This window comes from Paroedura picta, chromosome 6 (genome assembly GCF_049243985.1).
Source record: "Paroedura picta isolate Pp20150507F chromosome 6, Ppicta_v3.0, whole genome shotgun sequence".
NCBI lineage: Eukaryota > Metazoa > Chordata > Lepidosauria > Squamata > Gekkonidae > Paroedura > Paroedura picta.
Window position 1 is genome coordinate 70,480,797 of NC_135374.1, and position 23,150 is coordinate 70,503,946.

A 23,150-nucleotide genomic window follows, 5' to 3' on the forward strand; every position below is an offset into this window, starting at 1 on the left:
AGATTGTACAATACCAAGGAAACTGAATACTAATTGCGGAAAACTTTTATAATAAACATTAATATGGTATGAACAAACTAATTAACACTAATTTTTGTACAAACTAAGGGTGGAATAAGACCATATGAATATAGTTACTTTCCTGAGATAAAACTGTTACAATAAGGTTTCACCTATTCTCATTTCATACTGTGTGAGGACCATGTCATGTATACATTTACCTCAGCCCTAAAAAACTAGCATCTGTTTCCCTCTCAAAGCTTGAATGAGAGGGGCCTCATTTAGTTCAGATTCTTGGTGTTGGGCTCAGTCTCTCAGTGTGTGTGGGCATTAGAATTCTTCATCCGTGTTCTCTCCCATCTCTTGAAACTACCAGAGTATCGTGTTCTGGCTGCAGTGCAATACTGACTAGTGATATGAAACAGGACAGATAAAGTCACAGATAATATTACAGGCTGGATCACAAATATTGTTCATAATCATACAATGCAGAAGTGGGTTCACACATGAGTGTTATATATTTCTATGTAGATTCCCCCCAAATTTAGCATAAAGAAGGTAATCCTACATGGTAAGGTAATCCTTCTTTATAGGCAAGAAATCATTCAGCTCAGGAATGTTCCCCCCCCCTTGACAAGTAGAAGGAGAACATTTCTATGATCTTCAGGTGACACTGGGTGACTTCTGGGTTTCCAAGATACTCATTCCATTCTAGGAACACTCAGGATCACTGTACTCTTGTGATGGTTGCTTCAGTTGCCCTTTCTGAGAAATTAAATCAGTATTTGTTTATTTGCTGCCTCAATAGTCAACTTTTCTTACTGAATATCAAAGCAAACTTCACAGTGTAAGTAGAAAATAAGCCACAGAAAGAAACATCTTATAAGCACAGTGTAGGTTGATACAACTGATATCAGGAGTCTTTGAATGAGAAATTTACTAGGATGAAGATTACCAAAATCTAAATTGGAATAGCATATTAGATATGATACCATGGAAATACACTTTAAAAATCAGTATTTTTATTTGGATTTTGGAAAGTGAATTAATACTGGTGTTCTTGGTTATCTGGGGCCTCAATACCATTTTTGGTATTCATATTTAATCCCCCCCTGGAATTCTGAAATTATTTGGTCCCTTATTCTTTATGAGTAATTTTTTGAGAGGAAGAGAGTGCAATGGCTGACTTCCAAGAAAATTACAACAACATTCTTGGTGTCCTGTCTGTCCACCAGAGAGTCCACAAATTTCAAGTAGATTAGATCAAGGGGCCCAATTCTACAGGCCACTGAACAAGGTGTCCCAAGATACCCTATTAGTTTTCGTTGTTTCCTAAGGAGCAAAAAAAATCCATGCTTTTCCAGAGCAAAGAAGTCAATAGTCAAATATACAGAAGCAAGAAACCACTAAAAAGCCTCCCAATACAAATGTAACAAGCCCAACAGAACCAATACCAAACCAGCGAATTCCATCAGATCCACAGGTCAACGTGGCAAGCCCAGCACAAACAATGCCCAAAGCAGAGCATTAAAGACAAACCAGGTGAAACAAGAAATACTGTTGCAAGATCAATAGAACCAATTTCAAACCAAAGAATTCAAACCACATCAACCTGGCAGTCTAATATCAATACTTGCCAATATCTGACAAGAAGACACAGACACATTGAAAATCTGTGAGCCTTAAAATGCTGATCCAGAATATTTTCATATATTCCCAAATATTTGTGGAATTGCTGGATAACCATGTACTGTTATCTCTCCAAACACCATCCAGATACCCATATACATCTATAATCTATCCATCTATCATCTCTCTCTTGATAGATATAGACACACATAGAATGCACATCCCTCCATGAAACAGATGTGGATATAATGAAGAAAAACTGTATTAATCCGTAGAATACAATGCAATGTCAACAGAGCAAAACATGCAGCAAACTTGATAGTACATCCTGTAAACAGTTGTATAATTCATTGTCCCTTTATAAAACATCTTCCTGAACTATTCTGTTATAGTATAACCCTATTATCTTTATAGAAAAGCTATTTTTCACATAGCTTGCAAAGTGTCAGAAGTACGGGAACCTTCCTGACCTCCTCGGGTGGAAGCTACAACAAAATACATTGATATGAAGTTGCTGATCTTGTCTATTTTTCAGGGTGGCATGAGTAGAAGACCCTGAAAAGATGAGTGGAGTTACCATGGTGGGACAAAGGAGGTGAGACAGTCCTGTAGATATGAGGTTACAACCAAAGGAGTGACTACTGAATGATATAGATTTCAGATTCAGATACTCTGGTTTCTCTTCAGACTGCATAAATCTTTCGCCTTTTACTGAATGATATAATTTGTATGTCCTTTCCAGCTCCTGAGAATAAATGAACTGCAGTATTCGATAACAACTGTGGTTTCTGTGTTAACATAAAAGGAAGACCTGTGTGCATTTCAGTAGTCCAAACTTGATGTTATTGTGGCATTGATCCAAGTGGGTGGATCAATTGAATGAATGTGGGAAGCCATTTTCCAGGGTTGAGATAGTTGAAACAAATCTCTTTTTTTCTGTTACCTTAATTTGTTTCTCTCCTATGGCTTCTGAGCTAATGCTATAAAACTTCTGAACTGAACTTGCTTCTCTGGGATTAACCATAGGCTCTTTAACTGAGTCAGATACATTCCCTCAAATGTTTCCTTCAAGGCCTCACCCCAACTGGCATTTCTTCTACTGAAGGTTGCCAGCTGGCAACCAGTGGGAGACTGACCTTTTGGGGGAGGGGGTTTACTGCCATGATTGTGAAAATATCACTTCTAGATGTACCATAAGTGATGTCACTGAGTTGCTGGCAACACCAATCAGGTGTCATTTCCCCATTTTTCTCCCATTGCCAAGCTGAATAGCAGCAAGGAGGGATACATGGTGGGAGGTCCCCCACCACCAGCAAGAACCTGGCAGCCTTACTTCCATCTTATCTGGATTCCGTTTCTATTTGTTATAAATTTGACATTTGGCTGCTGACTGCTTACAAATTTCCTGCTTAATTACTTAAAAAAAGAAAAGAAATCAATTTCAGTAAGTGCAAAAAATCAGGATTTCCTTGAGAAAGGCAGGAAGATTACTGGGGATCTACTGAGAATTCTTACCACCTCATAAAATTCTTGTGAACCTTGTCTATGAAGTTTTAGGAGTAGGATATTTCATGAGCTGATCATCATTCTGCTTGTGACAGTATTTCATATGAGGCATGCACAAGCCCTCTACAGGCAATATTTAAGAGTTCAGGTCCAATGTTCATATAATGAGAATGGGAGCAGTTCATGGATGTGCTAGTTCCACACCTTCTGTGTACATTTGTTGCATGTGTGCAGTGTTACAAATATGGAAGCTGTAGGGATATAGGCTTCATTCCCAGGCGTAGAAACCATCATAGAATTGTTCAAGTGGATCAGGCTACCAATTCAACATGTCCAAATGCATTTGTTAAGTTTCATAAAAACAATTGTTAAAACCACTTCCACACAACCTGTCTTCCTGTGGGGCTAATTCCTGCTTCCTGATGGAATTGGGCCTGGTCCAGGGCAGTCCCGGGCCTAGTGCAACTCAGGCCTACAGTTGCCCAACAGTAAGGGAACATCTGCAGTCCCTTTTTTTGCACTGGGCTACAATGGGGCATTTGCCAGGCCTGGGCTATGTGTTTGGGAAAACATGTTCCATCCGGGTGTGCTTTCCCTGTTATTGCAGTGTGTAATGCTTGAAGTGCAATGTAATGCTTGAAGTGCAAAACAAATGGCAGGAAGTTTTAACTTCCTGTCCCTTGGTTCTCCCGTGTGTACACAACACCTGGTCGCAAACAGGGGGAGAGCAGGGAGAGGGCTTCTTATGAAGAATCACAACTAGCCCCGGGCCAAAAACCAGGGCACAGCATGGCATAATGCCTCCTCTGCAATAGATATCCCAGTGTAGCTTGCTAGAACACAAGGAGAGGGTAGATGAAAAGTACCTTTATCATGCATGTCTGGCAGCTCTGCAAATTCGGTATGAATCTGTGATTCTACCTTGAAATAAATATAATTGGTGTAAGCTCTAGAAATGAGAGATGGCCAAGATTTAGATGGATCCAGCTCCAAGATATTATTATACATCATGATATTAATATTTCACTGAAGGTTATGGAAAGACTATAATATATCTCCTAATTTTTTTGTTCTTGAACACAAACCTCAGCTGCTCACTGCTAACACATAGTTAATCTGTTGACCTCTGCTTCTGCTACTTGTAATGGATAACATTTATAAAATAGACATCTACTTGCACAATAATATTCTTGTGCAACAACTAATCTACACTGATTTAAGGGGACCTAGGCAATTCACAAGAAAATCCTGTCTGGAGGCAATAAGATGAACTTTAAATTCCAAAGGATATGTGTTTATCAACTGGTTGTTGGACCTCCCCAGTATAATCCCGAATGCCCGTGAAACAGCAGATTTTCTTTGGCTTTATAAGAGGGCTGATAGCACATAAATGCACCAGGGAATACAGCAAGTTTTATCTCTCTCTGTCTTCATATGAATTCGTTATGCCCTAATATTTTGTCTCAACCACATAATGAATAATTAAATTCTACCATTTCTGTGATGTTTTAATACAAATGTATTAAAATGAATTCTTCAAGCCTTATATTGCGTTAAAACACAAAATGACATAAATAACAATTTAAACAAAATATGAGTCACTTTTTAAAAATGCAATAACAAGATGTTTTTATTGTGTGGAGGGTTTATTTTTTGTCTCTCAGACCCTCCCAGTTGTCAAAACTGAGATCTGAGGCTGATGAGATAGAAGCTATTTAAATTAGCTAGTACCATACTTAATGATCTATTATTAATGATAGATATTTGCTTAGTTTTATTCTAACAACATTAGAGAATACATCATAGTTGCCCTTATTACTGCAAAGAATTTAAATTTAAAAATCTTACTGCTGCAATGCTTGCAACACTGGTCTCTAGACACTACATAAGATGCCAGTCTAACTGACTGGAAAAGTTAAAAGCTCCTGCAAGGTTTAGAGCGGTGGTTCCCAACCACCGGGCTGCGGCCCAGTACCGGGCCGCAAAGGCCCTGGCACCGGGCCATGGCTCCCTCTCCCCACCCCCACCCCAGTAAGAAATTTCCCAGGCCACAAGCAAATCGGCCACAAAAGCGGCTGATTAGCTTGCAGCCTGGCAAGCTTCTTTTTGTGGGGGGGGGGGGGAGAGGGAAGCAGGGCTGCGCATGCGCGTGCAGGGCTGCAAACGTGCATGTGCGGCACTCCCGGGTGATCCCGGCGATATGCGCGGCTGGGTGATCGCCCTCCCCACCGCTGCCGGTCCGCAGCCTCGAGAAGCTTGCGGACCACTGGTTTAGAGCAACAATGATTTAAATGATGGAGATATAAAATATTCTCTGTGTTCCTGTAAGGTTGGCCAATCCAAAACTTACATAGAGTATTCTGCTAAGGCATGATGAATAAATACCAGACAAATGCTAATTCAAAGATATTTCTATTTTACTTGCTTTATGAAAGCTGTAGTTCAAATAAGGTTATTTTATTATTTCTCTAGACTTAGGATGACAAAGAACTGGTTCTTTCTCACAAAATGCAATAGATGAATGCCATAAAGTAGATGCTTATTTTGCACTATGTGTATAAATGGCATAGCCTACAATTATGTAAAATGTAAAGATAAAGTTATCCCCTGTGCAAGCACCGAGTCATGTCTGACCCTTGGGATGATGCCCTCTAGCGTTTTCTTGGTAGACTCAATACAGGGTGGTTTGCCATTCTCTTCCCCAGTCATTACCGTTTACCCCCCAGCAAGCTGGGTACTCATTTCACCGACCTTGGAAGGATGGAAGGCTGAGTCAATCTTGAGTCAGCTGCTGGGATCAAATTCCCAGCCTCATGGTCAGAGCTTCAGACAGCATGTTGCTGCCTTACCACCCTGTGCCACAAGAGGCTCTTACAATTATGTAAGGGGGCCATAAAACAAAAAAGGAAACAGAATGGGAAAAGTTGCCAAAGAAAGTTGATGGAATAAAAATGATCTTGTACAAAAGTATAATCATGACAAATTACATATAGTGCATCACTGTCTGCATGAAAAAAGTATTAATCTATGCCAAGTGCATCCTATTACATTTATTTGAAAACAATACATTGCTGGATACCCAGATGTGCATATGAACAGAAGCCAATGATATTGTCATTGTAGGGGGGAAAAGTAACATCTGAGTTTTCCAAGCAAACATGAATATGAGACACAAATATTTCCAAATGACATCTGCAAATGATCTCCTAGTCATTACTGTAAATGCAATAGAGAAAGAGCACAGTTCAGTAGCAGAATAGACCAGCATAAGGCAGCTAACATGTTCATTTGTACAGTTTAAACAGCAGCTAGAATATTGTTTTCTATATCATGATTTGCCTTTTAAAAAGAATATGTTAGGTAACTATTAACCGTGGGTCTAATACTACTCCACTGGTACCAAAAGGCATCTTCTTCATCCTGTATTTTTAATATAGGTTTAATGGGTTTAAAAAAAAAAACACAAGTGATGCTATTCACCCGCTATTCACAACACCAAGAAGAAAAGGGGTGTCTGTGGTCATCTGCATTCCTTTCGAAGGAACACAGCTTTCCCTTCAGTATAACTGCCTGGAGGTAAACTGGGAGATCCTCAGATTCCTCTGGAATCAGAGATCCTCTGGGAGATCCTCCGATTCCACCTGGTGGCTGGCATCCCTAAACCTCAGTGGGGTACCAAGTTACGGAGTCCCCCTTCCAAAGCAGTATTTTTGCTAGGGAGCTGTGCTTTATAGTCTGGAGATGAGCAGTAATTACAGGAGATCTCCAGGCCCCAGCTGGAGGTTGGCTACCCCTGATCTGGAAATCTTCCTTGAGATTTGGGGCTTCAAAAATGTATAATGCCTCCGCAGCCACCCAACCAGTCAGACAGAACCCCCTGGCCTATTTAAGGTCAAGAAACCATTGCTGAGAGGAGGCAAGGTTGCCAGATAGGTATAGGTTCATGTTCTGGAATTCCACATTTCCTAGGTGTGCATGAACCTGACTTGGGTCAGGACTACTGTGCATAGAGAGCTCCTCTTAGAGTTTCCAGCTTCCAAGTGAGGCACTAAACTCACACCAAATCAGTGCACAGCAGGTTTTACTAATAGTTATATATAAATCTGCTCCCATTTTAAGTACATGAGTTCAAGACTGATTTTGAATATTTGATAGTACAATGTAAAGAGATTTTCCTGGGAGTAAACCAAGTATTTAGTAGGCCTGAATAGAATTCCAAGAAGGCCTACTTAGTATGGTACAGAGTCATATGAAAAATAGTCTTTGCCTTCTTTATTGCTATAAGGTATCCCTTGTGCAAGCTCTGAGTCATGTCTGACCCTTGGGGTGACGCCCTCCAGCGTTTTCATGGCAGACTCAATACAGGGTGGCCTTGCCAGTGCCTTCCCCAGTCATTACCGTTTTACCCCCCCCCCCCCCCCCAGCAAGCTGAGTACTCATTTCACTAACTTCGGAAGGATGGAAGACTGAGTCAACCTTGAGCCAGCTGCTGGGATCGAACTCCCAACCTCATGGGCAGACAGCTTCAGACAGCATTTCTGCCGCTTACCACTCTGTGCCACAAGAGGCTTGTACTATAGTTATTCCTAAAATTTTAGGTATTGAATTTTAATGTCCAGCCTCTTCAAAATAATCACTGAGAATGTGAATTTTTTTTTTGCTAGAAAATATAGTCAGATTTACCACTGGTGGATTTCATTTGGGGCTGAATAAATACTGTATAATAAAAATGGCCACTATCAAATTGACATGAAGGATTTTACCAAATTTTTTTAAACCATTATGTTTGTGCCTTTCAGAAGACATAAATTTAGTTAATAAACAGGTAGAACATTTTAGGCAGTTTGTATTGTAATTATTTTTATTGTTGTCTGGTCATTTTTCTGTTGCCTCTGGACCTAACTGGAGAGACAAGAGGGATGTGGAAGAAGTCAGCATCCCATTAGGAGGCTGCCATAACTCCTGGACTTCTGCCATGAACTCTGGCACCCTGGGAAAAGAAAGCTGGCCAGGTGGGTCAGTGCTGATAGTGGACTCCACCTGGGAGGGCTGGGTTGTTTCAGATGGCCTGAGGCAAAATGAGCAGCTAATTTCACATTTAACTTCAGTTCAGGTACATCTGAATGCACACCTCTCATTAAAAAATCACACCCAGTCTAGAGTAATTTTGATTAATTTACCAGTATAAACCACAAGATGCAGCACAGGTCTTCAGCCTCAATTTAAAAAAATATAGGATACTAAAAATTAGTACCTTAGTAAAGAAAAGAAACAGGTTCCACGGGAAAGTGGTGAAATGTCCAAATAAGCTTGCTTGCTTACCTCCATCTATTTCTTCAGCACCAAAATGATTCCGGTAGAATAGCATAATCTCAATCTTGTAACACTTGTAGATAGTGACCAAACAAATAAGCAGTAGCAGAATAGCACCAAGGCCACCAGCAAGCTCAACTGTGTACATTAGTTCTGCAAAGAATTATAAAACATAATCACCACCACATTCTGAACTCAAGGCAGATATTTTCTAACAATGTCTGGAGGAAAAAGTGCCCTCTAAGATTTCTCATATATTTGGTTTGTACAGATATATTATAGTTCCATAAATAACCATCTTTTCACTGAAGAAAACATTGGCAAAGCAGGCATAGAGGATTCATGTAGCAATTCACTTGTGAGTCTGTATTCCTCAATCACATAGGATAAAGCTAAAGACATCCTCCCCCCTCCCCTTTATGAAAGCAAATATGTGAAGACAAATTATTCTGCATCTCCCAGAATATTCTGGTTTGTTTGTGTGTTAATACTGCTGATATAATTCCCTGTTGATATACTATTCATCTTTCCCCTCCCCCAGCTCTCCACAAACAGCTCTGCCTTTTTGTTTTAGATGTTGCAAATCATCCCAATTTGTCATTTTTTATTCAAACTTAGAAGGTGACCAATTTCTTGGACTATCTTGTTCCGTGGAAGTTTACATGATGGATTGAGATCACTGTCAGTTTACAAGAATGAAAAAGGCCTGATCAAAGCCAGTTATATCTGACAACACCAATCCCCTTAATTATATTACTTATTAGATATAATAACTATGAGTGATGTCATCATCAAAGCCCACTGCCCTCCTCTTGGCCAAGCAATTGCATGCAAAGACATATGAGTGATCATTCTGAGCCAATTTGACTATTTGTTTTACTGCTAAGAAGGCAAGAAGAAATGACAAAATGAAAAGGCATCAAAAAAATAAAGAGCCACCCCACCAGTCACAGGATCAAAAATAGAGCAGCGGTTGATGGTGCAAAATCAGGCAAAATTATTTTGTTACTCAGTTAAATTTACAAAAATTCCCTGTGTCTTTCACCAATAGGCTTCTTCAGGGGAATCTGTTTGTCCTGCAGTAATTTTTCAAAAATTGTAAATAATCAGCAAGTTATACCAATAAAGGCTCTTGTATTTCAATGGCTATATTGAAATTAGAGGCAAATAAATATTCATCTGTCACCCACCCCCCATTTTTAAAAGAGGCCTTCACTTGCATTTTTAAAAAGAAAAGCTAGTAAAAATAGAGTTTGACATCTGAAAATGCAAGCTGAAAGAGAATACAATGCAATTTAAAAAACATGCTGTAAATGCAGGAATAACCAATTAAGTAAATTTTCAAAAGCTTTTCTTAGCTGAAAGGTTGCTGGCCTTTGCAATGGAGAGCATCAGCAACTTCAGAGTACACCTAAATTGCTGGGGTATAGGCATCTGGAGATTTGGATTGGTTGTCACCAATGTGGAAATGATAATCATAGCTATCTCATGTGTCCAGTTGATCCTAGGGAGGCTGTAGAAACCAGGAAACAGTACTTGGAGGTAGTTTTGGGGTGAATGTGGGCTATAAACTGAAGCATAATAAATTGCCAAGATGGAAGTGCCTCTTGTGAGTGGAAGATCTGACCCATTCTGGACAGGACTGTGCTCCTTGTGGAGGGCTGTCTCAATCATGGCAGCAAAACTCAGGAACTCACTCCCCAGGGAAATACATCTGTCCCCTTTGGTTTCCATTTTCCACCAGCTGGTGAAGATGTTTTGTTTTATTTGTCATTCCCTCAGTTATCCCTCCTTCCTGCTCAATGCTTTTTAGTGGTATTTTTATGTGTTTGTATATATTTTAGCTGTTTTGAATTGTTTTACTGATATGTTTGTAGGTTTGAATGGCTTTTAAGATGTTATTTTCTTTCATATGTTTTAATTTGTTAGCTGCCATGGTGACCCTTATGAAGACAGAATGGTGGGGTCTGAATTTTGTAAATTTTGCAAGCTGTAGTTGGGTGGTGGGGAACCTCTTCTGACTGCTTTGCAGCTGATTGCCTGCCATGAAGCTGCCCCACCCAATCAAGGGCAGGCAGAGAGGGGGAAAGACACTTAAAGGGGCTCCTTTTCTCACACCAATGAAAGGGATAAAAGAGAAAGTAGTAAGTAGGCAGTCAAGTTGCAAGGGTGGCTGACTCATTGTGCCAGCACTGAGTACCTCAGCATTTTGCTTGCTGCCATGGAACATGCACTCTACTTACCCACCTGCCTGGCTGCTAAGGTAAGCACACAGTCCTCCCATTTGCCCACCAGACTGGCAGCAAAGCCTCAATTTATCATGCTGGTGGTATGTGCCCAGCCTAGGGCTCATGCAGCCCACTCACAGTGGAAGCTTACACTTGAGGCCCCACACCGATCCTTGACTGAGACCACTCTGGACCTCAGATGTCAGTGAGTTAAGTTTTCAATTATTTCAGGATTCCTGATTATCACTGTCTTTCCTCAAACTTTTGTTAGGGAATTTAATCCCTGTTACATATGAATTTTCTTTACACTCTTCTGCCATAACTATACAATATAATGTATTCAATTAAATAAGAAGCCAGAGAAGAAAAACGTAAGCAATAATATTATTTTCACTACCTAAGCATGTTTACACTTTTGTTACTGTGATGCATGTGGCTGCTTTTTAAAAATAACTTCACTGCTTTCTAAAAGAAAAGAAAATGTAATTAAAATATGATTTTGTTTTTTAATAAAGCATTTATTTTTCCACATCATTCTCTTCACAGATGTAATGCAAACAACTTCACATTCTACAATTTTAAGATCAGGACCATCCACATATTTGAAATATTTCTTATCTGTAAGCAAAATATGTTTGTTTTCTTCACATAAATAAACCCTACAACAGTTTCATTAGAATAGTAGTAAAATGGTTTAGGAAATAAATGGAAATGGAAATTACACAGCACTGGCTTACCATAGCCTTGTTTATCACTTTATGCCACATGTGATGCAGCTGTTCAATGGTAACCAGAAGATGGAAATTTAATGTGCTAGTTTACTTGGTGCAAAATACACCCTTTATGTCCCTGCTGTTATGATGATGCATTCAGGTATGGGAAAAATACTAGCATAGAAAAATAAGTACAGAATTAATATAAGATTAAATGCAAGAGATTTCATAGATTTTTCCCCTTTCAACAATTGTGCTAGTTGCTGAATGGCTATGCTCCTTTGTCCAATGAATTTGATAAATGTTTTCATGACATTTTCACCACCATAGCTATAAAATCCCCACTTAATATGTATTTCTTTGGTTCAGTACTGTTAAGTCCCAGTGAATTAATGGGATGCAAGCATCCATAACTTTTTCCAGATTGTGACACCCTGTTTTACATACTACTTTTCCTTGGTCAACAACGGGCGTCGAGGACTTATCCGAGCCGCTTTTTGGCTGGCTGGGGGCGAGCGGAGGGTAGATGCGTCTCCCAGCTCCCAGCTGGGCTGCTGCCACGCTGTGTGAAGCAGCGTGCATGTCCAGAGGGGAGGCGGGGCCGGGAGCGTCTTTTTGAGATGCTGCCAGGTCTTCTCCCGCCTCTTTGACGGGCGGCCAGGCAAACGACCCACCCTCCCTCCCCTTTTGCTAAAGTTGTTCTGCTTATATGTTATTGCTTGTTGTCACAGCGGGGTCTGCGTATGGTATTGAGCCAATTTTCTGGGGAGCCGGTGTGCGATCGGACTCCCCACAAGGGGTGGGGCCCCTTTAAAGGGGTGGTGGTAACGAGCAGTAGACTACTCAGTGGGGTAGGACAACGCTGATCGTTATGACCAGTCATCTCTAGGGATTGTCAAGGTGGTTTGTGCCCTTTGGCTTCCTATACAGGTTGACTCCCTTCTTAGTTTATCCAAGACAAAAGATAACGCGTATTCCCGGCGGGGATCTTGACGTGTGCCTTTTGGTATGTGGATAAAGGTTTGCAGCCAGCGGGCTGTTTAGTATTGGCTCTCTTTCCATGCTGCACCAACTCTCCTATGGGAGGTGTATGTGTTAATAAAAGCTGTGGCCAAATTTTAAGCCAAAACAGTGAGTCGCTCCTTCATTCCGCTGAAACTGGCCTCATGCCTGCCAATCTGTATTAACCAGTAGTGTGTCCCAGAATTCTTTTGGACCTTATGGAGTTTGTTGGGACTACCTCTAGCCGTATATCCCAGACATCTACATTAATTCTAGCATTTGAGGCACACTGCACAAAATTAAGTTCTCAAAATTGTGTGCAAGATTTATTTTTAAATTTTGCTTTCATTTTTTTTTATTTTAGGAACTGTCCCTGTGACTTGTGGGATTCAACTTTGAAACAACATTCTTTCCCTTCTTTTCTCTTCGTCATGTATTCATGAACTCCAACTTAGTTGCATAAGGCCAACAGAGTGAGACTTGCCTCTCACTCTCCTGCTGTGGGCCACTGATCCCTTGTCACTTAAATTCTACTCCTACAGGACAGGAGATACTTATGAACAATGGGAGATACCAGTGGGAGGAGGGCATTATCAAAACAACCCAACAACAAATATCACCCCAATACACTATTCAAACAGCACTTCAGTCTGTGGATAACTTTAATGTTTGGCATAATAATATTAGCTAAAACAACTTTTGTTTAGTTATTAGGTTAGTTAATATTAAAAATATTTATGTCTATTAAGCATTTGTGTTATGATATTAAAATTATAGACCTTGTCCTGTTTAAAGACCAAGAGTGAGCTCTAAAAAATTGCAGAGGAAAACTACCACACATTTCCTAAGGGAAATAGCATCCTGTTAAACACAACAAATGAATGAGTGCCAAAGAGTAACATTTGAGGGCAAGGCAATCATTTAGATACAGGCAATTAACAATGTTTTTTCCCCCCTCTGTAGCACAAGTGGAGATCTCCTCTAAGGGAAAAGCTCATTGATTGCTGTTGCAGTTGTAGAGAGATTGTTTTTAAATAAATTGCTTCAATTTGAAACAAGATTTGCTACAAGCATTTTGACCAATGGGTATACTTTTTATTTTTTTAATTGGGATTGTTTGACCAAGCAACACAGTGAAAGAAACAGCTAATTAAAATAAAGTACTAATGTTCTCCAGACACATTGAATGATATCGAGGGTAATAAATGCACTCATTTTACACTAATCCTACTATAATTATCACATGCACTTCTGGGATGTATCTTTGATCTGCACCTGGTTTTAATTTTTGATAAACCTCCTCAGCAATGTCACAGAGGTAATTTACTTATCATTAGCTGCACTTGCACAAAGAAGTAAATAAATGAAAAGGTGCTCTCAGAACCTTGCACCTACCACTTACTTAGTTTCCTGAGAGGCTTTACACATAATGGCCTGAGATAATATCCCATACTTCATAATACACAGTGATGTTGTTATATCAAACACTATAATGCATTTTTGATGGATAAGTGTACTGGAGTATGCAGCTCTCTGTTCCATACCCTGTTTATGAATCTACTTTATAAGGGAGTTTTTAATGCCTGTTCAAGTATTTTCTGGCATAGCAGATGTGGAAGGCTATAGTATATAATCTGATAAAGCCCTGCTATCAATAATTGTGTGCTGTCTGTTACTAATTATTAATTTAAAAAGCAAATGGGTTTTCATTTTGTTTCCTTTCACAAGAGCTGAAGTTGGTGAAACAGTATGTGGTAGAAAAACCTCTCTTCCGGTACAAGCTCCTAAGTTAGTGTTGGGGGTCCCATGTGACTATATTAATAAAATACACTGAAAGTATACTGGAAACTGGCAGGGGAAGGGGAGGGGACTTACCTGAAGAAAGAGAAATGGCATCACACAGGAAGTGATATCATCATACTAGCAATCTCCAGGAGATACTCTGGTATTTGAGTGAAGACTCTATAGTAAAACTGAGTTCTACCATAGAGTTTTTGCCCAAATATCAGAGAGTCGCTTGGATGTATTTGGTGTGATGTAGCATCCTGTGTCATGCCGGTAAAAGATCTGGGCCTTTTCCCAGGTCAGTTCCCCCATTGGGACAGCTGATAGATGGGCCCGTTGGCAGGAAACTGTTAGTGGGAGACTCCTGCCTCCACTGGGTGGTCTGGCAACACTATACACTGGAAAGATCCAATTAGGGATTCTCCCAGCATGCTGGGAGGGGCAGGGTATAAATTGAAAAATAAGTAACTAATAAATAAAAGTGAACACAATAGAAATTCAAGCTGGTTGTTCTTGCATTTACAAAATAGCCTGGTATTGCCATGTTACATTTAAAGATTTGTTAACAGTTCAACCACTAAAAGACAAGTGCATAACTCTCAATGCAATTTTATTGCAAAGTTAAATTTTCTATTACGCAAGTGCTAAGAAAGTTAATAGGAAGGACCACGGAGCTATCTCATAATTTATTGCCTAATGTGGGTCCCCTTAGTTAAGTTGGTGGGTTCTTTTGGAAATTTTCAGAAATGGTATTCATTATTTATTCGTTATATAAATATTTATAAGCAAAGCATGACTGCAAGAAAAAATGGCATCCAAGGCAGGTCATAACAAATTAAAATAATAAAACAGAGCATCTAAGATTCAACATATATTTATCAATTTAAAAACTTTTTGACCTTACAAACTGAGAAATAATGACAGTAAAACTCTTGCATGACTTTTTAAATAAACCACAAATGGCAGCTAAGAGTGTGTATCGGTCACAAAATACTGGTAGGATCCAAGCTGAGTTTTCTTTTGTGTGAGAGGCAGCTGTTTTGGAATGGGCACACTCCACACAAAAAACTGGTGCCTCCTGAGCTTCTGAAATTCCCTCTGATCCAAAGAGGCACAGCTGTTTGTTTTATGTTTCCAACAAGTATGCTTTCCATGGAGCAATATCTGTACCTCTACAAAGGTCTCTTTCTATGGACAAGCTGATAGTATATGCATGTGATGCACCTTTTCCAGCTGAATTTTTTTTATTAATCAGTCATCTAGTAGGCAGCCATAGAAATCTACTTACCCCCTGATCTATTCAAGATTTCCATCACCAAAGCCTAAGAAAACATATCAGGAAACCCACCAATCGGTGCCACATGGGAGATCACTAATTGAAATCATACATCAGATGAAGCGTATACCAAGTTTGTACATTTAGCTGATAAATATGGGAAGTGCATATTATTATTATTATTATTATTATTTAATTTTTAGACCGCCCTTCTCCCAATAGGTCTCAGGGCGGTTTACAACATATGGGGAGTACATATGACACTAAAAGGATACATTTGTGGAGGACCCAGTTCATCTTGTGTAAGAACAAATTTAATATGCTTGCTCTTTTGAAGGCGCTTCTGAATACAATGGAACTGAAGAAATTCTTCTATGAGAAAAGTGTTTACCATGAAAAAGCCTCAACCACTATGAAGATAAAATTGAAATAGGGTAGGGAGGAGATGTAAGACCTGCCAGTTTGTCCCACTCTGCCCCAGGTGCCAACACTAATGAAGGTGTGGAATTCTCTGGTGATGATCCCCCCCTGATGTGGGAAGACTTGTGATAGAACAGGGATGATGTGGGACTCCCCAGTGAATCTGGAGATGTATGAAGAAGGGTAATTATTACTACCACTACACTGAGGCGATAGAGTCTGAGGCAGGCAGAGGCAAAAAGAAGCAAAAGCCATGGAAGCACCACAGTGAGTGTGGGGGGAGGAACAGTGAAAGATAAGGGGGAGAAAGAGGAAAGAGAATAGTGACAGAAGGGTGGAGAAGGGAAGACTGATAGGGAAGTGATGGGGAGAAAAAGACTGAGGAAGAATGACAGAAAATATGGGGCAGATGGGAGGAAGTAAAATCAGGGGGGATGGGATACTTCTTCCCCACAATGTCCTTTCAGTTCACCTCTTGTACTAGTTCAATCACAGAAAAGGACTCACAACATGTATGATCTTCTGTTTGAGAGAGACAGGCTGTGTTACTTCTTTTTCTGAATTGTATATAGGATTATGCTTCTGAACTTCTAACAAAATAAAACTTTTAACAGTTCATCTTTTATCAAAGAGAATAGGACATTTTCTTCTCCCTAACATTCATAAGATATAAAAAGCTAGGGATAACTGCACTCTCAAAGGTTGAAAGCAAGGTTGAAAACTGTTCTAGAAAGTGAAACCTAAGGAAAAGTTCTAAAACAATTTGCTGTTGTGGGGGTTAATGTATGTGTGGGAAGGCACTAGTGGGTTATGCTGATCTTACTGTTATCAACTTGCTAAGTAATTTACTGAGGGAAACTTTACTGAGGAAAATTTACTGAGGAAACCCTTATAGTTCTCCTCAATAAACTGCAGTTTTAAGAGGCCATTTGAACATGATGAGGAACATGATGAGGGAAAAAACCCATTACCCAATAATGCTCTAGCATTATTATAGCTACTTGGAGAAAACATACTTCTACATTCCACCACCCCCATAATTACTTGGGAATTTTCACTAAAAGTTTACAAATTATCTTTTGACAAATGATACATAGGGAGAAGTGAGGAATGACTCCTTTTCAGTGTTGGAGATGTTTGATGCTAGCCAGGAGCCCTAAATGTACAACCTCTCTGTGGGGGAGGGACACTGGGGATGAACGTCCTGGCCAGATCCCCTGCTTCTCTGAGACCACAGGCTCACCTGCAAAGTGTAAATGCATGGAAGACATTCCCACATGTAGACTCCTTGTGATCAGGGACACTGATTTCTGAATGTCACCAGCCACAATGAGGGAGTGCAAATGCTGAAACATCTTTTATACATAGGTCCTGTGCTTACAAGCCAGTACTAACATAGAGGATCAGCACACTCATGACTTCTGTCCCTCTTCCCATGTTCATTGTAGAGGAATTTTCTGTACAGGGCTGGGAGAAGGACATTTCATGATGCTAGATGCAACTCGCAGTCAGAGTTAGACTCTTGAGACACAACTAGATACAAATACGAACTGGGGGTAGAGGAGGAAAAAACCTATATTTTTTGAAGTTTAATATGCCTCAAAAAGTTCAGAACATTCCAAGAAATCATAAGGCAATTAAAGGCTACTTTGCAATTCCAAGTTACTTTGTAATTAAATAAGACTGCAGGAGGCTAGTTCCATGATGAGAGAAAGCCTCATATTTCAAGTATGGCATTGAATGTTAGTTTCATCTTCATTTATAATTATATTTTACTGCATTATTAGGAGTTATTATTATATGTATAAACTATGAACCTTCATGCCTGCTTGCATTTAAATCCCATGGAAGTATAAGAATGTAGGATGGATAGAGTGTTTAACAATCCCAGAAGTTGTGCAATTGTGCAAAATATGGTTAGGAAGTATAGCTGTGTACATGCCCACCAGAGGCTCCTCCCCTTTCTACTCTCTCTAGGCCTATCACTGCCCATTTGGGGAGGGGGGGAGCAGGTCAACATGACCATATAAGCCAATACATTTTCAACAAATATTAAAAATTAAATAACTCCCACCCATTTGAGAAACCCTGGTTGAGAAAGCTTGATCTGTTGGCTAATATATGTTCCCATATTCAAAGACCTTTGACAAGGTCCTTTATCAAAGGTTCCTCAAGAAACCGAGCAACCTGCATAATCCAAAGGATCTTTTAAAACTGACTGTGCCATCCTATGCAGAATTAACTAATCTAAGTTCATTGATTTCACACTGGCAATTAAATAGAGATAAATACAAAGTAATTTAGATTGGGGTGACTTCACATCAATATATCTCATTCTTAACATGGTCTGTGGATATTTAAATACAGAGATTGGGGTTATGAACTGACATCTTTTCTACTAGAGAAAAGCCTGAATTTGCAACAAAAAAAAAATTGAAATCTTAAAAACATATAGTACCGAGTGCATGTGTGTGTGCATGCATCTGTCTGCCTGTTTGACCCCAAATAACAAAAACCACCACTGCTATTAGGCAACTGCAGTAGAGTCAATTGAAGCCTTTCACTAAAAAGCAGAGGGTAATCAGGGACCTTTCCAGGGCCTTTGATGGAGGACTCATCAGGGCCAAATCTGGCATGTGCCACTAGCAAATTGAAACCACATGAATGACGCCAATATGACTTACACAGGACTAGCTGCTTACACTCTTAAACAGCAGCTGCTTCACAAATGTTCATGCAGTACAATGGTTAGCATTTCAGACTATCATCTAAGAAAAAAAATAGTGCAGCGAAGAGCAATACAAGAAAAAAAATAAGGATAGAAAAACTGAGGGCCATTCTGCATAACTTTAATATAGCACTAGTCTTACATTTTGTTTTTGCCACTAAAACTGCGTTCCGCATGACGTCGTGAGCAATCTGCAACACTAACGCCAAAATCGCTTCGTTGTAGCGATTTCTGGGGAATCGGGAAAAGTGGATTCACCCTCAGAAAATCGCTACACTCTTTCCAACAACCTGCAACACTTGCGAAAAATACATGTGTGTTCTCAATGTAGTGGTTGCAACAAAGTCCCTCCTCCTGGCTCTCTCCTCTGAACTTCCGGCGAAGCGATCGCCATTTTTTTCCCCTCAGAGCGGGGAAAGCAATGAACCAGCAAGGCTTCATTCAGTCAGCGAGGCTTCTCCGGCTACAGTCCCTCCACAGAAGTGCTTTAAAGCTCCCCTAAGTCCCCAAGCACAACACAGCCCCCTGTTCACCAGTTCCCTTTAATTTTGGCCAAAAATTGCACCCGTGCGGGGGGGGGTTCCACTCGGGGGAGCATGGTAACGATGAATTGCCAGCTCACACGCCAGCTAGATGGGTCTCTCCATTGCAACTAATCAACACATATTCGTTGCAACATGTATGTGTGTATGTTTTTTAAAAACCTGTGCTTAAAGGGAAAGGGGCATTTTGGGAGCATGATAACCACCCATTGGCTATTCTATTTGATTGATGGCCAGGGGCGGGAACAAGCACAGAAAAAAATCACTTCCTTTCTAGCGAAACCTGTGGGGAATGAATGAAACAGTGCTGGATTCCACTACAAATGAAGGTATGCAGCACGCCGAGATTCCACTATTTACAATACCGTTTCCACTTTGTGAAACCAATTGGCAACATTGGTCCTTGTGCGGAATGGCCCTCAGATGCCAATTGCAAGCTCTTTCAGGTTCCATATTTAAATCTCAACATGACCAAGTTTGTGGATCAAGACCAGTGACTGGAGCCATCAACAAACACAGATCTTTCTTTCCCTGCATGTTTTTGCATTTGAAGGGTAGTGATGGGCACAAACCTAAAAATTCTGTTTTGGTTTTCATGAGAGCCCTTGAACTGAACCAAAATTTCCCTGAATTAAATTAGCCAGTTCGTGTCCCCTTTCTGTCAACCACAAATTGGTTAAATGGCTGGAAATGGTCAGGTTAAATGGATAGGTTAGCTAGCAGCCCTTTAAAAGTAACCGTTAATGGGTGTACCTGCAGAAGTCTTCTTTAAATCCCTCTCTTCCACTTTTCCTTCTGGCTATTCCTTGGTATAGAATTCCCACTCGGTCAGAGTCTTGGGCTCTCTCATTTTATTTCTCAGCTATCACGAAACCATTATTACATACATTCTTCTGCACATAGGAATTTCACTATATGTTTTTCAATTCCTGTACCCCTACATTTCCCTCTATAAATTCTATGCCATGCTTTGGAAAATATCTGATGATTTAATAGCTACTTCTCTTTAGCTCCCTATGTTTTCTCCATAGTTCTCTTTTAATAAGCCTTTTTGTCAAAACATATACCAGAGTACTTGGGCACCAGAAGCCTAATCAGAAGCACTATTAGGCATAGTTGTAAGGTACAAGGGCTTGAAGAGGGACAATAGAAGTTTCACATTTATCCAGCTTCTGGTCCCTGGTTTCATGTGCAGTGCACACATGCTGGTTGCTTCTTACAAACAGGGATACATGCATATATGCTATTCGTATGTGTATATTCACTATAACATGTGAACAGGGTTAGTGCATGGTCCAAAAGGAGTTTATATGGACACTTAACAGTTGCCTTGGTGGTACAAACTACAAAAAACTACCTGTACAGAAAAAGCTTGGCTGCATTTTAACTACTAGATCAGATTGTTCACTGCTTTCATTTCATCTGTCCATGGTGGGCAAGGTCTTCCTTAGGAGATCCCTATGTGATATCCATGGGCCCCATGGTGCCCAATAAAACCTTTACCAGGTGTTTTTAGAAAGTGCATCCCAGTGGGGCTTTTGCCCAGCAGGGCTTTTAATCAAAGATCATTGGAGATCTGGTTGGCGATGAAGATTAAAATGCATCTCATTAAACTGAACAGCTGCCTAAAATATTGAAGATTTACTATTAGCTTTATGGAAAACTTAATTCCCTGACATTTTGTGGCTGGCTTTGCCTCCTGTGGTAGCCATTTTGTTGTGTTCATCATCCAGTGTCAGAAATCCTAATAAAAGGTTGACAAAAGATGGGGGGTACATGTCTAGCAGTTGTCTGCCACTCAGCCATGAGAGCCTAGACACACAGCACCAGCCTTTAGAAGGGACACAATAGGTGCCTAGAAATCTGTGTGTGTCTTGTCTCCAATCAGTGGAGATCTGATCACTCATGGTGTATACGGATTTCTACTCCCCAGTTTCCAAATTTTAGCAAGGTGTGAATGTCAGACCTTTCATAATTTTCAAAAATATTAAATGCAGAACAAACATAGAAAGCTGGATTTCATTACGCAGCAAGTTTCTTCAGTCTCCCTTCCATGATAGATTTGAACCTTGCAATTGTATTATTTAGGCTTATTTCTTACAGAAAATGATTACATTTATCATCAATAGTTTCCTGCCAGCTAGCCCTAGTAAATTTTTATTAGTTCTTGTATTCCCCAGTTGTTAAAGGGATCTTCTGTATAAACATTATTAGATAGTATATTCAACTATATTTTTTTTAACGCACAGCCAGTTTTAATGTTGTTCTTCCCTCTTATTTATTTCATTAAAATCCTGATGCCCAGCAGCAGGAAAGTAAAATTAACGTTTGCTGTCAAGAGATCTAGAGAATAAATCAGTTGATAGTTTTATAAAATATAATACTGAAAATCATCTGCATTAAAAAAAAGTAAATTCACCCCTTTTAAGTAGAATAACGGTGGCGAGTCTGCGGCCATATCCATTCTCAACGTAACAAGAGTAATTTCCAAGGTCTCCTTCTTCCACTGAATCAAGGATTAATGAGATGGACACTTCTTGTTCTCCAAGATGTTCCTTAAGAACTCTGGTGCAAGAAAAATCAAATTATTCATAAGCAAAGTAATTTACAAAATATCAAAACAAAGGATAATTCTGATATGATGTTTCTCACAAATAGAAACATTCTGGTTTCAAACTGGCTACTGTATACTCTTAATCTTAGCTAAGTTATATAATATCCTTTTCTTATTATTATTGTTTATTTTTGAAGATGCTAATAAGGGCTGCAATTAATTTGTTGACATTAAGCACATCCTGACAAGATACAAGGGTTATGTACAAAATGTTGGCAAAAGTTTACATGCTCTTTCAAAAGTTATAAAGGGCTTATTGAAAGTATGGAATATAGAAAAAGTTTGAATAAAGTAATTATTTGTTGGTCCTAACACAAAAAAAAATGGATGCCCCTTTTCATAAGAGATTTGCACAAGACAAAAAGCAGAGATCTATAAAACATATAAACTTTGTACATTTGATTGACATGCTAAAACTCTGAATCTCTTGCTATATTGAAATATCATGTATTGTGACTGATGTAATTATACAGAGGAATATTATGAAAAAATAAGGCAAAAAGTTAATAAAATAGACAAAATATGTTTGCTGTTCTCAAGTCACACATAACTCCAACAGAGAACTTCTGTTTCATTGCTAATCTATACATACATCCAGGGAGGATGGAAGTAAGAACTCTGAGTGTAAAAATGTGGAGATGACTCACTAGTTCTTGTTCTTCCTTAACAACTGGAAGCAGAAAAGTAGACATTTTTTTACAATATTATCACCTCTCAAGAAAAAAATAAAAATACTTCAGGGTCTCCCTAAGAAGGTATAAAATGATCAAACCAAAATGAACAATCTCTTTTAAACTTTTAAAAGCTGTCTCTAGCCAAATATCTCTGAAAAAAAGTTTCAATAAGCAATACAACATCAGCTCTCATAAAATTTTGTACATTGTAGTGAAATAAAATGTACTGGGATAAAATAAATGCATATTTGGAGTAAAACTGTAGATTTCATATTTTGTTGATGTCAAATACTATAATTTTAATTCTGCTTACCTGTTATTATATATATATATATATATATATATATATATATATATATATATATATATATATATATATATATATATATATATATATATATATATATATATATATATATATATATATATATATTGCAGATTTGATTTCTCCATCATTTTACTCTGTCTACAAGACTCATGGCCTGCACCCATATAATTATCTGCTTATTTCAAGAAATATATAAACTCCTGGCCTGTATTACTTCTGTTTTTTTATCATACCTTTTCAGCTTCATTTCCCTCTCTGACTCCCCCTAGACAATTATCTTTAACCACTCTATGGGAGTGTTATAAATAAAACTGTAAGGGCCCTTGGGGTGGGCCTTGTCTGGGATGGGGAAGGGTATCCATTGGCCCCTTCCTCCGGACTGACAAGCAAAG

At 39.2% G+C, this 23,150-nt stretch overlaps 1 protein-coding gene across 11 annotated transcripts in view; it reads right to left on the reverse strand.

Moving 5' to 3' along the window:
• Positions 1–23,150, reverse strand: part of IL1RAPL1 (interleukin 1 receptor accessory protein like 1) — a 937,510-nt gene that overhangs the window by 17,741 nt on the left and 896,619 nt on the right. For all 11 annotated transcript variants that reach the window (XM_077342993.1, XM_077342992.1, XM_077342999.1 and 8 more), the window contains 2 exons: positions 21,562–21,707; positions 8,458–8,601 (listed from right to left, as the gene is read on the reverse strand). In XM_077342993.1, coding sequence (XP_077199108.1) covers positions 8,458–8,601; positions 21,562–21,707 — 290 coding nt within the window. The remainder of the gene's footprint in view (positions 1–8,457; positions 8,602–21,561; positions 21,708–23,150) is intronic.